We start from the raw sequence: 25,281 nt of genomic DNA on the forward strand, positions 1-25,281 counted from the left end.
TGCTGGTCCTGTGATATACAACACTATTGCGTGACCTGTTATTGGGTTTTGTTATCTGCTTGTTTGTGATCTTCTGGACTCCATCATTATATGCCGTCGTAGATTTGAGTTGAAGTTTGTTGATGGATTCCATGATCTGATCATCATAAAGATCCATTATTTTCAGTTCTTGATTCATTCCTCTAATCATTTTACGAAGGATCACCCGGGGCACTCTAGCCCTTAGATTTTTCCTAAAATTCTTTTTAGCCTGATGAAAGTGTTGATTGTAGATATCTATTGTATTCTTGTGTTATCTGCAGCGCTGGTATTTTGCAGATTTTATTTTCTTCCCTACAGGCATATGTTATTGATATATTGAGGCTGTCTTATACCTGATTCTGGTCTACGTCTCTAAGGATTTGTTAGCATAAACATAATGAACACACCCAAAGACTTTGGGAGGAAGGGAGAAAGCAGAGACCTGTGGAGACAAGGTTTCAAAGGGAGATTTGGAACCAAGGAGTTCGGTAGGCATGCGGTTGATGAGAAAGGAAGCAGTTAGAAGGGCATTAGACCAGAAGGTCTTAGGAACATGCATGCCAAATAAAATACTATGGGTGGCCTCCAATAAATGGATTTTTCCCTCAGCGACTCCATTTTGTTGGGGTGTGTCAACACATGCTAGCTGATGGATAATGCCATTATTAGAAAAGAAGGTTTGGATGCCACTAAACATGTATCCCCCCCCCTTTATCAGAACGAACAATTTTGATTCGAGTATCAAACTGAGTAAGAACAATCTAATAAAAAATTTTAAAGTAAATTACTCTGACCTCCCCTGACCTTTCTAACAATTCAGAAAACCTCCCCTAAGTTTCTGACAATTACTCAAACCTCCCCTACTTCATATTCTATTATTAGGAGTCACATCAAACTTGCTAGTCTACCTGAAGCCAAGAGAAGGAAGGAAAGCCCTACCACACACACCTCTTTTTAGCCGACTAAAGCCGGAACCATGACACGGCTAGGATCAGAGAAAGATTGAGAAAGCAACCTAAACCTACTCTACTTTGACTAGTCAATCAATGAATGGATCAAAGGAGGAGGCTCTATCTATGTCATCGTATGTAAGGGAAGAAGCCCGTCCCCAGAAGAAGACCCAACATAAAGATGCACACTTGAAACTTGGTTTCACCGAGCACTAGCCCGTTAACGGTGTTAGTATGTTGTGACCAAAATGCCCTTACTTATAAAGGACCAGCATCCCTTTCTTCTTCTTCAAATCGTTTCCCCAGCTGCCATGGTTGTCCAATTTGTTGCAGAGAAGAGGGTGAAAAGCCATTTCTTCTCAGCTGCCATGATGGTCCAATTTGTTGCAGGGTCATCGAAGTAGGGCCACTGTCAAAGTAAATTGCATTTGCTAACGCTACAACTTGGCAAAGATTTTCAGATCACTTGATACTTTTCCGTTTCCTTCTCAAGTCTTATAGCGCAGCCATGGAAGTGGGTCCCGCTTGACGTAGAATTGCATTTACACAGTATCCAACAAAGGAAAAGAACAATAAATACGGAAATCCCAATTCAAATTCAAATTCAAATTGAAGGAATCTCCAACACTGATGAATGATTCAATAATGCGTGGAAATGAGAAAATAGGGAAGATTTCAGTCGGTGGGGCTTGGTCTTGCAAGAACGGATTTAGAAATCAGAAAGAGACATGGGTTTTGTGTAACAGATGGGTTTGATTTTGGGAAGAAAGTGGGAAAGAGAGTATTCGGTCGGTGGATTAGAAAGTGGAGAATAAAAAAGAGGGAAATGGAGATGAGAGGTTGCGGCTACTAGGTTTGGAGTATTAAAAAAAATGGAGAAGATGAGAGGGTTTGATCAGTGGGTTTCGGAAAGTGGGAAGGTCAAAGTGATGATGGAATTTGTGGTTAATGGAGATGGAGATGGGAAGAAGAAATAGAGAGGAAGAGATATGGAATCTGGATGATGGATATCAGAAATGGGGAAACGAGGTTCTGGTCGGTCTCTGTTGCCGAATTGTTGGAAGAAGATGCTTGCTCAGCTACCTGCCCGGGCCTACTATTAGTAATGGCAATCCCCGTACTCACAGATTGAGTGAAACAGACTGAATTGAGAACTTCATCATCGTCTTCCATGGATGATGGCACTGGCAACTCGTTCAGGTCGAAATCTAACATCACACGCCCTGTCTTACTCATGATATCCTCTTACACCAATTCCACGGAGCTGGACGGAGCTGCTTCGGCTGTGCTCATCCAATGACACCTCTGGTGACCTCCAAGGGCCTGACCCGTCTAGAATGTCTTGTTACAAATTTTGCAGCGATGTGGCAACTGGGTCGGGGTTGCAGAGAGGTGGGAGCAGGTGGGTTTGCAGGAGGAAGAAGAAGAATAAAAAGAAGAAAGGGAAAGGGTGTAAGGGCAATAGGGTAACTTCCGAAAGGGAAAATATGTATAATTGTCAGGCTTCTTAGGTTTTTCAAATTTATCCGTTATATAGCATTAAAATACTAACGGACTGGGGTTAAGTGAAGCCAAGTTTGAAAAGTAGGGGAGGTCTAAGCAATTGTCAGAAAAGCAAGGGAGGTTCCCTAAATTGTCAGAAAGGTTAGGGGAGGTCTGAGTAATTTACTCAAATTTTTAAATGCGTCACAGACATCACTTTATGTTTCATCATAAAAGTCCAAGTAATGCAAGAATAGTCATGAACAAATGAAACAAAGTAACGATAGCCAAATCAAGAGGTAGTAGGAGAGGGTCCCCAAACATCCGGATGCACAATATGAAAAGAGACAGTAGATCTATTACCTTGATATGGATAAGATGAACGACAATGTTTGGGAAACATACACTGTTCACATTGAAAAACATGAGAAGAAGCAAAAGAAGAAAATAAATGAGGTAATTGTTTCTTGATTACAACAAAAGATGGATGGCCAAGACGATGATGCCATAACATAACAAAATCCACGGAGCTATTATTACGTCCACACACACATAGGACTGAGCTGTGGGCAAAAGAGGTTCAAAAAGGTAGAGGCCTTTCTCCTCACGTCCACTGCCAATAATGCTCTTCGTCACCAAATCATGAAAAAGACAGTGAAAAGGAAAAAAGGTGACAACAATTTAGGGATTTAGTCAAGTAACACACAGATAAAAGATTAACGGCAAGGTTGGGGACGTGAAGGACAAAATCAAGAGAAATGGATGATGTAACAAGAAATGCTGCCCTTACCAGAAATGAAGGAAAGGGAGCCATCAGCCACCCTAACCTTATCCCTACTAGAGAAAATGGTGTAGGAATCATAATAGTGAGACGTACCAGTCATGTGATCAATAGCACTAGAGTCAATAACCCAAGACTGGGCTACAATAGGAGCTGATGTGGATACCAGCAAAGCTGAGGATGATGAGGAATTTGCCATTGTAGGCGTAGAAGGTAAAGTGCCCAAATGTGACATGACCCCGCGAAACACTACATCTGCCAAGGTGGAATCAACCTGTGTGCTAAGTGGATACTCCCTACCAACTGCCTCAATCATCATAGAGTGAGCTCTAGCTCCTCCTCTACGACCATCAAGTTTGCCAGCAGAACCACCACGTGTACCAAGAGGATGGCCATGAAGAGTCCAGCACCTCTTCTTTTTGTATGCCTAGATCTCCCACAATGATTGGGTGGGCCCTGGGCCTCTACTACTACCACGGAAGTCTTTGTGAGAACTAGAAGCAAGAGCAGACCGCTCAAGTGATGATGCTGGTTCCATAGCCACATGCCGGGTCTCCTCACTTTGTAAGTAGCTACAGACCTCATCAAGAGAGAGACGAGGAGACCTGCCTAAGATTTGGATCCGGATTGGTTTATAGTCAGGATCAAGGCCACTAAGTAAAATGAGGAAACGTTCCTTCTCAAGAGTGCGGGACACCTTCGCTTCATCTTCTGGATTGGTCAGTTAAAGATCCCTGTAGTCGTCATACTCCTTCTAGAGACCATCACACTAAAAAAGGTATTATACCACTCAGAAATGGTCCTGTCACCCTGCCGTACTGTAATATTTTTTGGAGAAGCTGGTAGACCTTGGCAAAGTCACCCACCCTATCAAAGGTCTTGGAGACACTATCCCAAATGTCCTTAGCAGTTTACTTTCTCATAAATCATCTCCCAATCTTGGGCTTCATTGAGAAAATCAGTCAAGTCATGATTGTGGAATTTTTGGTTTCCTATTTCTGATGGGTAGGATCGCCAAGCTCTGGGGTTGTAATAGCACCAATAATATATCCAAGTTTCCCTTTGCTCCTAAGGGAAAGCTTCACAGAGTGAGCCCAGTCCAAGTAGTTGATGTTATTAAGCTTCACAATGGAGATCTGTGTGTGTGGATTCACAAAAACAAACTGAGGTGAATCAGCTGAACCACTCCCGAAGACATCCGAATCAGGCATGGTGTAGAAAAAGAGGCACTTAACCATAAACAAAGGTAGCCAAACCAAGTAGGGAGTACACTCTCAACCCAAATATGCAATCCAATACAAGAAAACAATCTCAGCCAAGAAAAACAAACACCAACTTTGATAAATCCCCACTTAGATAAGCCCTCCAAAGGGTAGCATCAACTCATACCAATTCAAAGAGTCCACACATACCATTGCATAACCATTTCTCAACCAAGAAAGTCACAAACTGCATTCCAAATGCAAAAAAAAACAGTATCGGTTTTACCCGGCAGATCCCACAAGAAGAGGTTATGCTCAAACAGCTTCTTCAATCAATAAATAAGGACATATGGAGCATAACAAGGACTCTTGGGTGATTTTAGTAGTCCACTCCAAAGCCCAAACACTTGCCGAGAGAGAGAGAGAGACTGCAACAAGGAGCTGGCGGTAACACTAGGAGAAGATGGCGGTAACTTTAGATGCTTCAAACCTTCATGCGGGCTTCAAGGTAGCTCAAATATCAAATTGAAATCTCCAAATAGGTTGTATATGAAACCTATTTCATACTTCTTCAAACGTTTCACATGGCAGCCTCCTCCTTCGAATCCTTTGTGCCCTAGGATACCAAAGAGAGGGAAAAAAAAGGAGCAAGAAGGGAAATACGACTCTCAAACATAGTTATCAAGGCGGGAAGGCGACCATGGCGTTTTAGATGGTCAAAATTCAAGGCGACACCGCCATGGCGGCAAGGCGCCCGCCATGGCACCCAAGGCGACCAAGGAGCCTAGATGCCAAGGCGTCGCCGACGCCTTGATAACTATGCTCTCAAACCTGAGAGCTTTGATACCAAGTTGGATTTTAGGTAGTAGATGCAAGTAAGAGGGGGAGAAGAAGATGGAGGGGGAAGAGAGAAGAAGAAGGAGATAAGAGAATAGAGAAGAGATGAGTTTGGTGGTAATGTGTTGTGCTGGAGTGTTATCTCCACCACACCTATATTAATCAATTGATAACAAGAAAGAAATTACATACACTTCCCTAGGGAGGTAAAAGGGAACAAAGGAAAAAAATACAATATAAAGTAACTAGACAAAAGACTAGTTCCTAAAGTACCCATATTAAATAAACTCTAACAGTTTCTTAAGAGCTAAGGACTTAGTAAAATCCTGTATGTGGACGAGCTAAAGACTCGAAAAAATCCAATATGTGATACGAGAGCGAGTTAAGGACTCGGTAAAATCCTGTATGTGGACAAATTAAGGACTCGATAAATATTATATGTAATACGAGAGCGAGCTAAGGATTTGGTAAAATCCTGTATGCGGACGAGCTAAGGACTCGGTAAAATCCTGTCTTTGATACAAGATTACGAGTACGAGTCGTGTCATTCCTCTCTTGGGTTACAGTACTGGGGTAAAGAGTTGGTTTATTGACATGAGGCCATGCTAACCTCTTTTACATAGTGCACTTCCGGTATTTCACAATAATGACTGAGACTTAATTAACAGTAAAATGTTGTAAGAGTATTTGTACCACTGTTACAGTTCTACATGAGCACATGTGTGTAGTATGTTATGTTTTCCTTACTAAGTTGTTAGCTCATCCCTGTTGTGTATACTGTTTTCAGATGATGAGTTCAGAGGAGAGGTCTGTACTACTCCAGACTCCTTGGGTAGTGAGTGTACATGGTGCACCAACCTAAGGAACAAGACTTGACTGGAGTGTTGGTGATGAGTAGATGTATGAAGTGAGAGAAACACTGAAAGATGTTTGTAATAAAATTTTAAATTTATAGAGTTTTGCATTATAATTTTTGATAGTCACCAATGTATAAAGTGTTGTTCTGTATAATATTTCACCACTCTTGTTTAATAGTCTTCCGTTGTGTATGTTTGTGGGTTGTGACATTTATATTAGTAATGGCACGTTTTAAAGCCGTGAGGCCCATTGGGCCAAAGCGGACAATATCATGCCAACAGAGGGGTCGGGTTGTTACAAATTGGAACAATAGAACCAAAACAAGCCTTTACTTTGAACATAGTTCGAAAATTCTCACTAATTTCGGTAATTTTGACATGTCCGAGACAAAACAGAAGGCGAAATGATATAATCACAGTTTCGCTGAAATTTTGATCATTTCATCGAAATTTTGGTCATTTCGGTCTAAAAAATGCACTGTTTCGTCGAAATTTCGATCATTTCGTTTCGGTATTTCGCTCATTTGCCCACTAATATGTCCAAGCTAAACTCATGGGGGAAAATACACTGTTTCGGTGATGGTATTTTATTCATCTCGGTCTTACCGAAACTAGTTTTCGAACCTTGATTTTGAACACAAAGCTGCCTTGATGCCCAGGTGATTCCTTGGTGAGGCCAAAGGTGAGTGCTTGCAAGGTGATCTTGTTAATTCAAGGACACTATGAATGAAAGAAAGAAGGCATCACCTCTGGCCATTGGTAGCCGCAATAGAACCAAAACAAGCCTATTATTTTGAACACATAGCTGCCTTGATGCCCAGGTGATGCCTTGGTGAGGCCAAACTCCAAAGGCGAGTGTTATAGGTTATATCCCAAGTCATTTATGTAGGGTTATAAAGGTCAAAATATACAACACAATTGGGTAATGTGAGATAATGTATGACAAGCTGGACACTTAATCACAATATTCATTCAAGAAACTAGAATTCATAAGACACTGAACTCAAGCAACCAACAGTGGTGACTGACAAGTCATTCATTACCACAAACATACAGATTCTGGTTGTAGTACAATAGAAAGTCTCCCACAGTCCTACCAACAAATGAAAAGAATTTGACAACAGTGGCAACAAAGAAATGGAGTTCCACAAGAGCTCAATAGGACAAAGATATGAATTCCTTTCTGTTTCAATTAATTATTAATACTATCAACTCAACTCAGTCACTCTTATCCCAACTACTTGAGTTCCACAACATGGATCTTGTTCCACCATTCCAATACATGAATTTTTGCAGAAGTCAAAACCATCTCAATTGACTTTTGATCATTTTTTCATCTATTAGTCGAATCTTCAGTTTCATCAAATGCATTCAATTTTAATTCTATCCTTCCCACTTTTGCTAATCATCCATCTCAAAATCCTACTCCCAGTCATGCACATTTTATGGTATTTTGTTTCCTTAATACCAAACATTCAGCTTGATACAACATTGCTGGACTATAGTTGTCATCAACATTACACTTCAAATTAATGGAATGGCTCAAATACAACAATGCAAAATGCATCAAGAATAATCTAGGTCAATATTTCATACACAAAAAGGAAGATCATCAAATGCCTTAATTTATCCCCATCAATGGCTTTCTCAACTTCTACTTTAGCAACTACATAAGTTTTTCCCATGATTAATTTCTTAACATGCTTTGAAAATGAATCTTGTACATTTCCTGATAAAAGCATATGAAAGGTTATATGTTATAAGCACTGACACTGGAAAATACATACCAAGTTAATGAGACCATGAAGAGTCTGAGATGCAACAAGTATTCCCTACATTCAATGCATACAGAAAAAGAAAATAAATTAAATAAATTCATGTGCATTCCTTATTTCCCCAGATCAACAAGAAGAAGTATAATTCACTTCCCAGACACCCCAAAAAAATGAGAGGCATTGACAGAAACAGCCCCTTTCCAAGTGTTTTACATGACAGTAGTTGCATCCTTCAGTTAAAGAGTAAGTCTGGAGTAGTCTTCTTAAGAGGACTGTAGACGTTCTTTTCAATGACCTGGTTAAAATTGGTTAAAACGAGGCCTTACATTTATGAGTGCTCTCCAAAGAAAGCCAACCTCGCATTATAGAGGAAAGCCCTGCAACCCTACCATTCGACTACGAGGTAAGCAAAGCAGTATGGTAACACAGAGAGAGAGAGAGAGAGAAAGATTAGACCATATCTTTATGTATCAAATTATCCTGATTACCATGTTTTGATATGAGATTTGCATATACATATATAGGGAAAAGGAACACTAACTGGTGCTGTGTGTGGGCGTGTACCAGTGTCCAGACACAGCCCGGCGCAAAAACACCGCCGCATCCCTGGGCCTTTCCACCTTTCTAAGGGGGTGTGGCAGTCTTCTCATGCCAGGCTGTGTCTGGGTGCAGGTACACGCCCACACACAGCACCGGTTAGTGTTCTTTCTCCCATATATATACATATATATATCCCCTCTGCTTCTTGGGGTGAGGAGTTTATAGCTACTATTGTCTCATAAAATCTGGGAATAATCAACAAAGAATGTAGTCCAGGTTTTACCCCCACACCCAAAAGGGCAAAAAAAGAACAAAGTACAAAAAAGAGGACCACAGTGTGGTGTATTATTTAATGTTGGAAGAATATGTAGTGATTTTAAGGCTCATCAGATAGAATATTCTTATAAGTAAAGGCACCACATCTATAACAAAATCTTCACCAACACCATATAGCAGATAAAATTTAGATCTTTAGGATGGCAATCAGCAGGTGAAACATTCAAATTCACGACCCACCTTGCCCCTGCCTCTAATGGAGTAATGGTTAACATTTGATGTGAATTGGGTATGCAAGAAATCCCAGGACCCTGTCCTTTTTACACTACAAAATTGGTAGGTGAGTATCATTCTTCAGTCACACCTCAATAGTGGGGCCTAGTCATGGGCCCAGCCCTGTTTTCACTACATAATTGGTAGGTGAGTAAGCATGTGATGCAGACCCGGTTTTAAATTCGGGCCAGGTTTTAGTATTGATTTGGGTTAGCTTTAGTTTTTAGTCTTTATAATTGTAATGGACTAAAATAAAGTCCAAAAGTAGGGGTCTTAATGGGTGTACGAAAATTAATATTTTATTATTGGGTTCTTATATTTATACAAAGTGATCCTATGACTATGCGATTTTAAAGAATTATGTGGTATCTACCGGAATGGGTAATGTCATATTGTTTAAGGTTGTACCACGTTACAGGCCGTATTACATTACGAGACAATATGTCACACTCTCGTAGGTTGTACCAAGAATATTTAAAAGAAAGTTTTAGAGTAGAATCTGAATGTGGTTAAAGGTTGTATTATGTTACAAGCCGTATCACGTTACGGCGCCATAATTCAGATTTTCTTTTTACTCTTTTTTTTTATGTTGAATTAATACTGTTAAAGGCTGGAATTTAAATGAAGATATTTTTATATAATGTATGCATGACATGACATGAAACTGTTCCTTGTCTCTATTCGATTTGTTGTCTTAAATCCTAATTTACTCTTGACTATTGATTTTCGTTTCAAGGCCTTTGATTAAATACTTGAAGGGTTGTATGATGTGCACTTGCTAAGCTTTTTCCCAAAAGCTTACCCCTTTATATGATTTCAGATGGTGTGCCCACAGAAACCGAACCTGAAACCCTACTTGGTGGATGGGCAAGCGGAGAAGAGGAGCCTCGTGATGATAATGATGGAACTTACTATCTTTGTTGTTAGAAGACATTATCAAAAGAGATTTAAATTTTTGGAGTTTAAAAAAAAAAGATTTTAATTTGAGATTTTATGGACGGTTGTAATAGACATCATGTTTAAGATTTTGACGATGACTATAACAATGTAGATGTTGTTGGATTATTTAAAGACTTCCTTTGTGTTTATGTGAATGATTATGATTAGATATGCTGCTACTATAATTTGAAGCTATGACGATTTTTATTTGGTTCACTCCAGTTCCTTTTCGCTAAGACTATCGATCTTATGGACCGTTAACGACCTAAACTTCTGAGCGGATTTGGGGGCGTGCAAACTGCATACAAAAAGGGGCAGTCGAAGAAGAGGTGATCCACATCTTCAAAGCATAGTACTATATCTCGCGATATATCGGTATCTCGGGCCTACCGAGATATCCGAAATATCCGAGATATCGCGAAATATTCCCGAAATATTGCATTTTTTCTGCAATATTTCGGGGGTCCATCTCGGGGGGTATTTGGCCATATTTAGGCCTGAAACTTCATGGACAGCCTTATTTAAGCTTAATAAACACATTTAAACCATAAAATTGTAAAAATGTGAATTCAAATTGGTGTTTTGGGCTTGCACCCTTGATTGACATACGGTCGCCGACCTTAATGTATAAATAGTTAAATACACATAGATTAATGAAATCACAACTTAAGTTACAAATTACAAGTGCTAAACTCGCTAATAGTAGTTGCGTGCCTCCCGGATCAATCCCACTCATGCCTCGCGGAGTCGACGCCCATTGCTCTCTGCTTGAATGACATATGTGGACCACGGTATAGAATCGGAGAAGAAACGAGTGTAGTCATCCACAAGTGTCACGTAAATGGAATCATCAACAATGTAGGTAACCTATCCTAGGATATAAACTAGGGTTACCAATCGATCCAAATTCGTGAAGAAGATGATCCACCGTGATATGATGTTGGCGCCGCGCAAGAGGCGATGGCATTGGCCGCATGTATGGTGGTGAGGTTGGTATCTAGGTCCGCTAGGGTATGCAAAGATGTTATCTACAAAAGATGATCCAAGATGTCCCCGGGTCGGATCGTAGTCATAGTCCCCTACCCCACTAAACCGCCCATATGATGATGATCCATATCCATATCCACCGTAAGGTTGGATGCACCATAATCCGATGCCAATGGAGTGGCATGTGCGTCAAAAGATGGGGCACGCCAATGTCCAGTCGGTCCTCCCTCCCTATCACCCATACTCAAACCACCAACAGAGCTAGATAGGTTATCAATGTCCATGTGATCAGGTTGCAACTGTGTTTGTCGACCCCTACGCTTCCTGTTGTATGTATGTAGGGGGCCTCTCGAGGGTGGGGGTGCGGGGGCACGTGCTCCGTGGTCCGTATCTTGTGTGGCATGATCAAACTGTGTCTCTCCAGTGAATCGGAGTGGGTCTACAGGTGCCGAATCCTGGGCCTCCTGGCCTACCACATAACGCCCGCATGCCGTCATATTCTTCACCAAAGATCACCACCACCAACATCACCACCACCAAAGATCACCATCACCACCACCAAAGATCACCATCATCACCATCATCATCATTCGAGGACTTAGACCAGCTTCATCATCGCGAACATTGCCACCAAATGGAATGGTATGGGCGAGGCTTCCTCGCATGTATCTCGACCCTCGTCACCATATACTCGCCCACATCAAGACCAATCTCGGTTATCATGGGGTCGGGCCTACCTCCCTCCTCATCCAAGACTGGCTCACCTCTATCCTCACCCAATCCACAATAGGGTCCTCATCGTCTGAGTCAACTTGAAAGATGTCGCTAGATCAATGGTGCCCTCTCGTCCCTCATGTCCCATGCGCGATGTGTTGCAGCTTCACCTCAAGTTAGGCACATACACCATGTCGATAAACGTTGAGACCCCAACTGCTGCGCTCTTGGAGTGGATGAGCGCAAAGGTACTCCAGTCCTCTCACAACCAGATGCGTAACATGTTTGGGCAAGGACTTTAATTGCTATTCTTCTTAAGTTTTCACCGATTCCCATACAACACCCACCATTCAACCGCATTATAAGTTTACAACAAAAAAGACATGTGTCAAATGTTGTTTCAACTTTCAACTTTCAAATTTCAATACATATGTAATTTAAAACTTAAAAGAATTACAAGATCACCACGTGCTCGCCAGATCGCAGCCTCGCTCCAAAACTTCCCAATGCATCCCTAAATACCTTGATCTATACCCATGTGGAAAATTAGTAAGTACTTCTTCACTACTTATTTGAAAGCATCAATAAGTTGAGTTTCCAAATGAACTCACTTCATTGTTGCAAATTGCTTCAGAGGCACCATCCGGCTCCAACTTCTTCACTACTTGTTTCACAAAGATCAATAAGTCGAGTTTCCAACCCAAGCCTATTGTTATATGATACTTAGGTTGAAGTAGTATGCTGAAATATGACATATAGAATAGAGGTATTGTCAAATGCATAGGTAATTAGTAAATAATAATACTATGAATTAGTAAACATAAAACAAATTTACTCACCAAATTTATGCAATGGATGCATAAGTTGATTCTCCCAATGAGCATTTATGATATCTAAGAAGTGTTTGCAATCCGAGGACCCACACTATAGACACTATCTTTCATCAAGTCTATTGCAAGATATAGGACGGCATGGTGGCCCTTCAGAGCGGAGTCGCGAACATGTAGAACTTGAATTATCGGCTCTAAAACTTTCACCACTTTGCTTAGTTTGGTCCGTAAGTCCTCGATGACATCGTTGTTTGTGCTTCCTCCCATTTGCGCCTGGAACCCTTCCATGAAACCACTCCTCGAAGCAAACATGCTTCTCACCGCCTTCTTTGTCTCAATGCTTTTGAGGGCAATGTAGTTGTGGCAAATCTGTGATGCCGCCTAACCAAGTCACTCCCCACATTTTTCCCTCAATAGATTGAGCGCATAGGAGTGGTCAGATACAAAGTTGGTGACTTGTCTTGCACTTTCAACCACAGTCTTCACCAACTTTAACTTTCCCATATCTTTAGCATTAAGTCAATGCAATGGGCTGCACAAGGAGTCCGAAGAGCCGGTACTTATTATTGTTCATCATCTTCTCACCGCCACTTGAAGTTACTTCCATTGTCTGCTATAACTGACAACATTCTCAATACCCACATCTTTTTCCACTACTTCCTTTAACAATCAGAATATATTTTGCATCCTTTATCTCTTTCGATGCATCCACGATTTGAGGAACACCGCCCTCCCATCACAATAAATCATGAAATTGATGATGGACTTTCAGGCCCACCATCCATCTCGCCATTATAGTCACCCCATATGTCTCCCACATATTCTTCATCTCACTAATGTACTCATCAATCTCACTCTTTTGTTGAGGTAGATAAACATTCATTACCTCATATGGGTGGGGCCCTCAATCCTCGGGCCACCGCAATGGTATCTATCATGGTATCATAATGGGGGCCTGCATGTTTCCGGGATGGTATGGTATAGCATCCACTTAGCTATCGATTCTTTAACCAATCCCTTCATCCCCTTCCATGCTCCTTCGATTCTGGGTCGATCGCTTCCTTTCTTCTTATGCAATTTAGGATCGATGTTGATGGTGGTACTGCATCGGTAGAGGTGTTGGGGTTGCCTCACACTTTGTGATCTTTTAAAAGGATTCAAAGTTTTAGGACCTCGAATCGCCACTCCTCCACTACCCCCTACTTCTTGTCTCACGATCATCTTGAAAACTTCCTCTACTCCTCGAAACATCCCCTAAAATCCCTAGCCTCCTCTGCTGTTTGTATGTCATCAGGTACTGCAATGTCATCATCAGAGGAGGAGGAGGAGTCATCATCATCATTGTATCGCTTCCTCCTCCCATCGAACTCCTCACCGTATCCTCAAGTTGTTCTCTTATCCTTTCGCTTGTCCTTCCTCTTCTTTCTTCCCCTCAAACTATCACCAATCTCTCCTGGCTACTTCAAGAGAGGGACCATATGACAACCTACAACATCTTTAGATCCTCCACGATGTTGTTTAAGTCTCACTGGACCCACCTCCCATAAATTGCATGTGACAATAATTACATATAGATTTTCTCTTATCCCCATCAATGGGAGTACCATGTAACCATGCAATGTCACCCCTTCTATGGCTGGTTGGTCTCTCTTGTTCTCTCTTTCTCTTTGTTCCGTCCGCCCCTTTGTTGACTACTTTCCCCACCTTTGCTTGCCCTCGCACGTTGTCTATCACGATCCGCCATAATGATACTTGTTTATCGCAATGTAAGTAACACAAATAATTAAAAACTTAATGTAGATGCACTTCAATCGACACTTTTAGATTACTAATACACTTGTATAGTTATTTAATATTTTTCCCCTAACCCTTATATTTTTCACAAAATTAAAACCAATTTTTTATATATAATGTTAATATAAGTATTGACCTAACACAACAAAACTATGAATTAGTAAACATAATATACATGTAATGCATCTCAAAACATATAGAAATAACTTTCATATTTTTTCATTATTTTTTAAACTTAAAACTCATATTTTTCCTTATTTATTTCTGTTTTTTTAATTTTTTATATATTTTTCTTAATTTTCGAAAATTAAAAGAATTATTTAAGAGCAGAAAAATAAATCCGACATCGGAAGCCGTAGATCGGCCATTGGTGTCTAACATATATTTAATTCATTACCATCTAAGTCATATTACCCCTAATTATTTCCTATTTTAGTTGTAGGAAAATGAATTTTTAAAACCAGAAAAAAATAAAAAAATACATATGGGAAAAATTTCGACACCGTGAGGTCAGAGATCGGCCTCCGTGTCTAACATATATTAATATCATCAACATCCAACAACATTTGTACAAAGTTTTTTAAAAAATAGTTTTAGAGAAATATAATTTACCTTAAATAATGAAAATAGGCTTGATGATGAGCTTAGATGACCCTCCGACGCCTTCCCGGCGACAAGGAGCTTCAATGAGGCTTGGAAGGGAGGAAGAAGAGAGAAAATTTCATTTTCAGCAGCTCTCGGTCGAAATATCGACCAAGAGCTGCGAAATATGAAATTTATAAGGATTTTGAATGTGACACTATTGTCACTTTACAATATCTCGCGATATATCGTGATATCTCGCGATATATCGTGAGTTCCACGATATATCGTCGAAATATCTCGATATATCGACGAGTTATTGTACTTTTTTATTTCGACCTTGTTTCGTATCTCGGTCATGTCGAGATTCACGAAATATCGCGATATATCGCCGATATTTCGCGAGATTTTATACCATGCTTCAAAGGCATTCCAGCAAAGGTGTCATTGGGGGGAGACAGGAATCTGCCGGTGGATGAGGAAGGACTGAGTGGGTCAGCGGGTGAAAATTCTTCAAATTGTGAAGTTGCGATGTGGTATGTGGCTCTTGAATCTAACCAAATGGCACTAGAACTTAATGCAACCACGAGGCCTAATGAGGTCCCAAGCCGACGACACTGAAGAGACCCGATGAGGAGGCAGACCAAGAGACAATATCACCACTGCCAATAGATCTCCTAGGGATACTTGACAAAGCACTCCAAAGAGAGGAAAGGGGGAGGACAAGGGGATCCAACCGCCCTGCTGAATGAAGTCAGAGACCATGTCCAATATGCTGAAACCAGAATTATGAATAGCTCTATCTCCCACTGAGAGAAGTAGAACTCCATTAGGGTGCCAGAAGTCAAGCAGGAATCTAATAGAAGATCCATTGTCAATGTGAGATTTAATGATCACATAAGCAAGAGGTTTGAGCTTAAGAATTTTCTACCAAACCCATGAAGTGTTAGACAAAGATGGAACAGTCCAGATAGAGTTCTTGCGCAGGAGGCGGGAATAGACCCAATCAACCAAAACACTCTTTTGCTTAGCTGCAATCTTCCAAATCAACTTGAGAATACTGAAGTGATTGACATCTTTGATTCTTCTCAAGCCAAGGCCCCCTTCATCTTTTGGGAGATAGACAGATGCCCAACTAACAGGGTAGAGAAATCTAGCTGAATCACAACCCTTCCAAAGAAATGTACACATTAGAGCCTCCAATTTCGAAATAGTAGACTGAGCGAGACAAAAATTGCCAGACCAGTAAATATAGGATTTCACTTGTCTGCGGCGTTGTTTGGAGCCGCCATCATGCTGCGCACGATGGTGAGCGCATCACGTGGATTTGGTTGTATCTAAGGGCTGAAGATTATTAATTTCAAATTGTATAGAGAACCAGGGGAAAACTTCACCAGGCTTCAAGTTTTCTTCAGCTGAAGGGAAAGATTACAACAACAACAACTCAGCCTTGTCCCAACTAAATGGAGTCGGCTACATAGATCCTCTCAAAACAAAGTAGGGAAAGGAAAGTAAGAAGGATGAAGAAATGAGATAAGAAAAGTGAGAAATGGAAAATGAAAAATGAAAGTAAGAGGGATGAAGAAATGAGATGAGAAAAGTGAGAAATGGAAAATGAAAAATGAAAATAAGAGGAAAGAGGATAGCCCAGAAAATCAGGAAAACAGTCCCAAAAGGCTTGGATACTAGGCTATTATGTTGGAATGTGGTTTTCCAGTTTTATTTTTCACCTCCCTTGGCTATTGTATATTAACACGGGGGTAAGGATGTAATTTCCTCTTGATAGTTAAGTGAATCAATATAGGGGACAAAAGAACCTTTCTCTCCCACATCATTCTACCGCCACTTCTCTTTTTCTTCTCCTTCTTCTCTTCTTCTTCTTCTTCTTCTCCTTCAACCTTCTACTCTCATCTCCTCTCTTGCAACCTCTAAATTCCAACGCTGCATAGGAGAGAAGCTTGCCTATCCAAAGCTGAAGACTTTTGCAAAGGCTATCCAAGATGGGTGAACAGTGGTGAGCTGTTAACCTAGAGGGGATCAAAGGTAAACCCAAGTACTTGACCGGAAGCAGGCCCAAGGAGAATCCAGTCATCGCTTTGAAGCAAGAAGAGTTAGCCTCATTAACCCCCCCCCCCCCCCAACAAGGAACAACAAGAATTCGGAACGGTTGATGCAAAGGCCTGACAAGCATTGAAAATGGCTCAAACAAGATAAAATGGACTGGACCGAAGAGGGATCAGCTTTAGAGAAGATCATGAGATCATCGACAAAGGCAAAATGGGAAATTTTAAGAGATTTGCATTTGAACATTGGGGAAATGAGGAGCTGATCCATATGAATTGTATGCTTCTGGAAAGAACTTCAAGGGCAAGAGTAAAGATGTGAGGGGAGAGAGGGCAGCCCTGGCGGATGCCGATAGATGAGGATAAGATACCGACGGGGCTACAATTGACGAAAAGTGGGGGGAGGAGATGCACTAGAAGATACAGTCGATGAAGATTGGAAGGAAGGACATCTTGTGCAAGACACTGATAATAAAATCCTAGGGTAAAGAATGAAAAGCTTTGTGAATGTCAACTTTCATAAGAGCAGAAGGGGGGTGGGATTATCTGTCAAAGCCTCTGACAAGCTCATAACTGAGAAGGATGTTGTTTGTAATGGATATGCCAAGGATGAAAGCTGGTTGGTCGATCCTAATAAGAGAGTCCATAGTTGTCAAGGCGTCCAGGCGGATTTCTAGGTGCCTAGGCGGCTGCCGCCTTATTGTAGGGCGCCTTGCATTGGTTTAATTGATATCAAACCAGGTTCTGGCACTTATTTATGCCAAATATCATTTAAGTAAATGTTTCTATATTTAAGATATTATTTATAAATAAACAAATACCCCCCCTATTTGAATCCAATAAAAAGTTAAAAAATCAAATTTCAAAAGGATACAAAGTCAACCCCCCAGTTTGAGAACAAAAATTAGATTTTTGGCGGTAGGTGAAATTTTCAACTTTCTAATGCTGGGGTTTTTCTTAAATCTAAAAATTTCATAAATCTTAATATGGTAAAACATTGCTGAAAACCAAAAGTACGGTAAAATATTCATTTGTTTTGATATCTAAAAAAACATTTTCATTCAGAACGATTTTGACAGTATTTGCACGCACACCAAATAAGGTTTGACCGAAACATAACTCCTTCAATATAAATCAGATTTAAGTAATCTTGGATTTGTTGGAAAGCTGGTTTTGGGCTCTACCTAATACAAAGAGTCTCATGTAAAATTAAAATCATTTGACCAATCAAATTTCTTAGAGAACAAGAACATTTCTCTAAATCGAGAGCAGGTTAATTACTTATTGATAACATCATATTTTCTAAGAACAGATAAACCAAATGTAAGGCTAGGTATACCTGAAAATGACCAATTCCAAGAAAATAAACAAGCGTCTATTTTGATTGTTTAACACATACAACTGATTTATTAAAAAAATAATATTGGAATGCGATTTAGGCCGCCTAAGCGCTTAGGGAGGACCTCAAACGCCTTGACAACTATGAGCGAGCCGCCTTGACAACTATGAGCGAGCCAACCACCATCTTAAGGTGGTTAGCAAGAATTTTGGCAATGAACTTGTACAAAAGATTGCAAAGGGCAATAAGGCAGAAGTGAGACATAGAGGAAGCATCTTCTTACTTTTATTCCTCTTGTAATTAGACATTGACCATTAATAGGATTTCTACTAGTAGTTTATTTGCTAAGTTTTAAATAAACTGTAGGGTACCAGGATAGACTATGTTGGATCTATCATGTCCCTCCCTCCCTCCCTCTCTCCCAGTGCAAAGCCCTCAAACTCTCCCACTTGGCTTTTGCAGACGACCTTATGCTTTTCTCCAAAGCTTCCATTAGTTCCTTTGAGTCTATTATGTACTGCCTGTAGCATTTCCAAGATCTTTCGGGCCTTCAGATCAACCCAACAAAGTCTCTTCTTTTTTTAGTTGGGGTCTCTGAATTGGACAAAGCTGCTTTGATGGAAAAATGTAGGTTCCCTGTTGGTCAGCTTCCGGTCAAGTACTTGGGTTTACCTTTGATCCCGGCAAGGCTCTCTGCCTATCATTGCACTCCTATGTTGGATCTCATCAGGAAACGGCTTCAACTTGGGAAAAGCAAGCTTCTCTCTTTTGCGAGGCATTTGATGCTCATCAAATCAGTTCTGCAATCGTCCTATATTTACTGGTCTGGGATTTATGGGCTGCCTCATTCCATCATCAAGTCCTTGGAATCCCTTATGTCTTCTTTCCTCTGGAAAGGCTCCGACTCTTCAAGGTTTCTTCACCCCATTAGTTGAGCTTCAGTTTGTCTCCCATTGAAGGAAGGAGGTTTGGGTATTAGAAGAATTAAGGAGGTGAACTCAGCTAGTATCATCAAGTTGATATGGAAGACTGTTTCTAGAAAAAAGGAATATTTGGGTTGATTGGATTTATCTGGGCTTCTCCGCTCGGATTCTATTTGAATGGTCTTAGTCTCATCCGATGCTTCTTGGGTTTGGCGCAAGATCCTTACTACTCGTCCAGCTGTTCTTGGAGTTATCCACACTCACATTGGTAATGGGAATTCTACTTCTTTGTGGCTTGATCATTGGCACCCTATGGGACTCCTTCTCCATCGGGTCAGCCCTGGAACTATCTATGGTTTTGGGCTTCCTCGAAGCTCTTTGGTGGCTGATATTCTTGATCCGGTTGGCTGGGATCCCCCATCCTCCTCTAGCCCTATGCTTAATAATATTTGGAGTATCTTGCCTTCTATTGCTAGGAGACCCCACCATAGAGGAGATTGTGTTACTTGGCTGCTGAATTCTTCGGGCTCCTTTAGCTCTAAAGCTGCTTGGGATCTCATTTGTGCTCGTCGTTCTTTAGCTCCTTGGAGGAAACTTGTTTGGTTCAAGCACCATATTCCCCGTCATTGTTTTAGGGCCTGGAGAGTATTTTCTAACCGTCTTCCAACGCAGTCCTTTCTTCGCCATCAACACATTGCGGTCTCCCCCAGTTGTGATCTTTGTTGGAATGCAGTTAAGGATTCCAACCACCTATTCTTTGTCTGCACTTTCTCCTCCTCTAACTGGAAAGGCATCCTTGCAAAATGCTGGCCAAGAAAACGCCAGATTCTTCCTTTTGATAGAGAATGGATTTGGGTTGATATGACTTTTGGTGGCCCTACCCACTGTGACACGGTTGGAAAGTTGGCTTTTTGTGCAGTCATCAATCATATTTGGATGGAACGCAATATCCAGAAATGGACCACCAAATCTCGATCTCATCACCAAATTTGGATTCCATTTCTTTTGAAATTAAAGCCAAACTTAGTTTGGTTGTTCCCTCTATTTGTATTGATACCCCAAGGAACAGGCTTATTGTTGTATCCTAGGGTCTTTCCTCTCTCTCTTGGAGCCTCTGACTCCCCTGTTTGAGTCTTTGGCTCTTTTGCCTTTTTGTTTTTTCTTTTCCTCTCCCTCCGAATTTGAGGGTTGCTGTATTTCTTTCTTTCCTCTTTAGTAATGAATTTTTTATTCACCAAAAAAAAACATTCCTATTGAAGCTACATAATTCAACAATAATCAAATCCATTGATTCGTTCTCCCCTACAAATTTTGAACGTGACAGAGCTAACCATTGTTGATTTTAATCGTGAGATGCTGATGCAGCTAGCTAACCTAGATTCTAGATTAATTTATTATTATTGGGTCCCATAGCTAGAGTCATCCTGTTTTAGTTGTTCTAGAATCCTATTATTAGTCAAGTTAGGGAACTAAAGTCCTTATCAGAAAAGCTGATTAGGAATCTTTAGAGTTTAAATTACTATATTTTATAAGTCGATCCACTTGTCATTAGGAAACTAGATTAGCTGCCCAAGAGTCCTAGATTTAGAAGATCTCCTTCAAGTTTTTTTTAATACATAGATATGTAACCACTCTTGCAACGATTATGGTTAATGGATTAATTTTGTTTGATTGGCAATGAATGGCCTAGCTGGTTCCTCTCTTCTCCCTCCTCTGGATTTGGTAAGAGAATCTCCGTCTCCTTTTCATTTCTCTCCCTCCCTCTCATTAACTTCTCTATCCCTCTCCTATGGTTGTCAGTTTTCCCTTCTTTTTCCTTTATTGAGACAGTGCTACAAAATTAATTTCCTTTCTTCCCTCAGCCTACCATCGCCTCTATCTTAGATCCTAAAATTTAGGATCTAATATCCCTACCTTATCTTCTCCCACCAAACCCATTGATCACCCTTTCTCTCTCATCAATCCCTCAAATTTTGCTTGGGCATTTCTTAATTTGAATATAGATTTCAGATAGTAGAATCCGTTCCCACTTCCAATAATTCTGACTGTTAGATCTGAGTAATCTTAAGATCAAATCTGTTTGGTAGATCTACGAATTATCAGCACTCAAAACAGAATCTTAAATATTGGCCCATCACCTGCAGATCCATCTTGCTTGATCTGCATCAGCATGCTTCAGTCACACTTCAATACCAGGCCTAGTCACAGGCCTCCCCTTTCCTACTCGAAAGCCCAATATCTAGAAAGCAATAAGGGAGGCCACATTAATTAATAAGTGAATATGCTATTAGAAGCTGGATGGTGTCTTTAAGATTCCACACAAACGATTTCATCGGCTACCGGGTTGTTGCAATTGTAATTCAAAATGAAATGTCCTTGTTAGCTGATGAGTTCACTTTGCGTATGAAAATCTACAAGAGAATGGGCTTTCCATTAGCTCCTTCCGTTTCTTGCCGAAGAAGTTTCACCCATCCACAAGTGGAGCATCTGGAAGATGCATCAGGCCCTAAATCTGAGGGAGGGAAGTTGGGAACATCCCATTAGTCCTCAAATCTACCGATCCTTCTCACAAGTTCCTGGTTTCTCTAGTACTGTCGCATTTCCTATTGTTGCTTGCTGTTGTATGGCTTTCCTCTTCAAGTAGAAGTGCCTTGATTAAAATATTGGCCACCTGGGCCAGGTTAGGGCAGACCAGTAATGAATGGGTCAGGTTCAATGTTGACAAACTTGTCCTAAACCCAACCAGTTGCCATCACCAGAGATCTAATTCTAGGCCAAGAAGACTTACTTTACAAAAAGAGCTAGAGATATCTGTTTCTGCAGCTTCCCTGGAGTAGATAAATTAAGATAATATCGTCAATTGTACAAGGGAAATGTTAAACTTCACCTACGTTGGTAGCTTTAAAATCATTTTCTCCCTCATCAGACCCATTTTCTTACATCAGCCTCTCATAATAGTTACTAAACTTGTAGACAAGGACGTACCAAGTGCACAAGGCTCCTGCCACTGCGGGGTCTGGGGAGGGTCATATGGTACGCAGCCTTACCCCTGTTTTCGCAGAGAGGCTGTTTCCAGACTTGAACCCGTGACTACTTGGTCACAATGGAGCAACATTTACCGTTGCACCAAGGCCCGTCCTCAATAGTTACTAAACTTGTATTACCCATTTATACATTTTTCAATTATCCAAGTCATAATTAAACATACCTGTGAGAAAGTAGATATTTGACCAAATGCCTTGGTTAAATGAAACTGCTGATCCAGCTACATCACCAGGAATTCAAATGAGCCTTCCCAGGGTAAAAAAGTGAAATAAGAAGGAAATTAAGGGTGAAAAGAAGAATTGATGCCACTAAAGGGCACAAGTTCAGAAAACAAGTATCAAAACCAGCATCTAATCACATGAAGAATTTAATACTGATGCAAAACAAGGAGAATAAGATAGTGCTTACCTGCATAAAATCTTGAAGTCTATCCTTCTCTATACGGTTCAACAGGTGAAATGGTTGTAGAGCTTGAAAAGTGGATGCTACATCATCAAGTATTCTAAACAGCATAACCTACATTAGGTAAAAGGGAAAAACCTGATTACAATATGTTATACAACTGCCTTCCGATAAAAGTATAAGAGGGATCAGTAAACCATTGCTTGCAGCAGCAAAAATATTTAACCAAGAATTCAAAAGCATTGAATGCATAAACACTTCTATATTCACTTTTGAATTATTTCCCATGAGGAAAACCATGCGAGTTTTCACAGATGTGTAACTAACAACCGAAACGATAATATAATTTTAACATAAGAAGCTATAATTAAGACTCAAAAATGAGAATTTTTGTTACTGACTCAAATTAAAAGGACTGTAAGAAAACTCACAGGTATAATCTCCAGTACCGCACATATATGAGTCAAATACTCAGAGGAATAGTAAGCAGAGACAGATGAAAGATCCGGACTGTAAACATTAAAAAGAATACATCAGAAACATACGCTTTTGAAGTCACAGAAAGTAAGAAAACATGAAGCCAACAGTCTCATGAAGCATTTATAACAAAAACAGATGGTATTAGCCAAAGTGCATAGGGAAATAGAGTAGCACCACGAGAAAGAAGAGAGCATTTTCCAACAGCAAGAAAGTAAGAAAACATGAAGCCAACAGTCTCGTGAAGCATTTATAACAAAAACAGATGGTATTAGCCGAAGTGCATAGGGAAATAGAGCACCAAGAGAAAGAAGAGAGCATTTTCCAAAAGCAAACAAATGGTAAAATTCGTTTGGTAGGATACAAATTTCAGAGCTTTAGATTCAGTCATTCAGAAATTGGTCAAGGTGACCCCCTCCCCCCCCCCCCCCCCACTTTATTCATTTTTGAGGAAGACGTCCAACGTAGATGGTTGACCAAGCTCTTCATGGAGCAACAAACCTGTGCTTACAAAGTGCCTTGTCAGCAGTAGAGAAATGCAATGAAGGGATTAAGTTGTAATTATGTTTAGTTTGTGCAGTTCATATTTGTTATATCTTTCTTGTAATTTCTCTTTTTTCCCCAACTTATAAATAAAATGAACCTAGCCTCACGGTAGGTCATTCCAAGGAACTAAACTCGCGAGATCTCAACGAAAATCTCGCTTTTTCGTGAGCTCGAGACGCGATCTTAGGTGATACCATTTATTACCCCATCTCAGCAAGATCTTGTGGTTTTGGTCATCACGGTGGGAAACTTTTGTCATAGGTGTATCACAGACATCTACTTATGCAAACCTTGGTATACAAACACTTATTTATGCCAGAAACCAGGACAGATACTTATTTATGCCTAATTTCATTAAGATATTATTCATAAATAAGCAAATACCCCCTATTTGAATCCAATAAAAATAGTTAAAAAATCAAATTCCAACAGGATAAAAAGTTAACCCCCCAGTTCCAGAACAAAAATTAGATTTTTGGCGGTAAGTGCAATTTTCAACTTTTTAATACTAGGGTTTTTCTCAAATCTAAAAACTCCATACATCTTAATATGGTAAAACATTGCAAAAAACCAAAAGTGCGGTAAAATATTCATTTATTTTGATGTCCAAAAAAATATTTTCATTCAGAGCGATTTTGACAGCATTCGCGCACACCAAATTAATATTGACCGGTACATAACTTTTTCAATATAAATCAGATTTAAGCAATCTTAGATTTGTTGGAAAGCTTTGTTTTGAAAGCCTTCCTCCATGGAGAGCTTGAAGAGGAGGTATATATGGACATTATACCTGGGTTCTCATGTGACAAAACCAGCAGCAAGGTATGTAAGTTGAAGCGTGCTTTATATGGGCTAAAACAATCACCTCGTGCCTGGTTTGGAAGATTTCATAAGGCTATGGCTTCTGTGGGATATAAGCGGAGTAATGCTGAGCATACTCTGTTTATCAAAAGGAATGTTGATAAAATAACCATTCTCATAGTCTATGTGGATAATATTGTGGTGACAGAGAATGATGGTAATGAGATCAACAAGTTGAAGACTTTCCTTGGCCGTGAATTTGAAATTAAGGCTCTGAGAAATCTGAAGTATTTTCTAGGGATAGAGGTTGCACGATCTCCAAAGGGCATCTTTCTTTCTCAAAGGAAGTATATCCTAGATCTATTATCTGAGACCGGGATGTTAGGGTGTCACCCTGCTGATACACCTATGGAGGCTACAACAAGACTCAAGGAAAAAGAGGGTGAACCGGTTGACAAAGATCGTTACCAGTGGCTGGTAGGGAAACTTATTTACCTCTCACACACAGCCAAACATAGCCATTGTTGTGAGTTGGTAAGTCAGTACATGCATGATCCTTATTTCTCTCATATGAATTTTGTTCTTCGTATTCTTCGTTATTTGAAGTCAGCCCCGGGAAAAGGAATTATCTTATCTCCTCATGACCATCTACAAGTTGAAGCGTATACTGATATTGATTGGGTTAGATCTTCTGATAGAAAGTCCATATCTGGTTATTGCTCCTTTGTAGGTGGAAATTTTGCCACTTGGCGTCGCAAGAAACAGAACATGGTACCAAGGTCCAGTGCTGAAGCAGAATTTCGTGCTATGGCACCAGGCATTTGTGAGCTGCTATAGCTTAGAGG

The 25,281-nt window shown here is 40.3% G+C and overlaps 1 protein-coding gene across 9 annotated transcripts in view; it reads right to left on the reverse strand.

The window, feature by feature from the left end:
* Positions 1 to 25,281, reverse strand: part of LOC122645947 (WASH complex subunit 5-like) — a 157,072-nt gene that overhangs the window by 81,433 nt on the left and 50,358 nt on the right. For all 9 annotated transcript variants that reach the window (XR_006330545.1, XR_006330546.1, XR_006330544.1 and 6 more), the window contains exons 11-14: positions 23,044 to 23,122; positions 22,619 to 22,726; positions 22,374 to 22,430; positions 7,918 to 7,962 (exon numbers count right to left, since the gene is read on the reverse strand). Coding sequence is in view for 6 of the 9 variants with exons in the window: in XM_043839412.1 (XP_043695347.1) it covers positions 7,918 to 7,962; positions 22,374 to 22,430; positions 22,619 to 22,726; positions 23,044 to 23,122 (289 nt within the window). In the remaining 3 variants the exon portion in view is untranslated. The remainder of the gene's footprint in view (positions 1 to 7,917; positions 7,963 to 22,373; positions 22,431 to 22,618; positions 22,727 to 23,043; positions 23,123 to 25,281) is intronic.

The sequence above is a fragment of the Telopea speciosissima genome, chromosome 1, assembly GCF_018873765.1.
Source record: "Telopea speciosissima isolate NSW1024214 ecotype Mountain lineage chromosome 1, Tspe_v1, whole genome shotgun sequence".
NCBI lineage: Eukaryota > Viridiplantae > Streptophyta > Magnoliopsida > Proteales > Proteaceae > Telopea > Telopea speciosissima.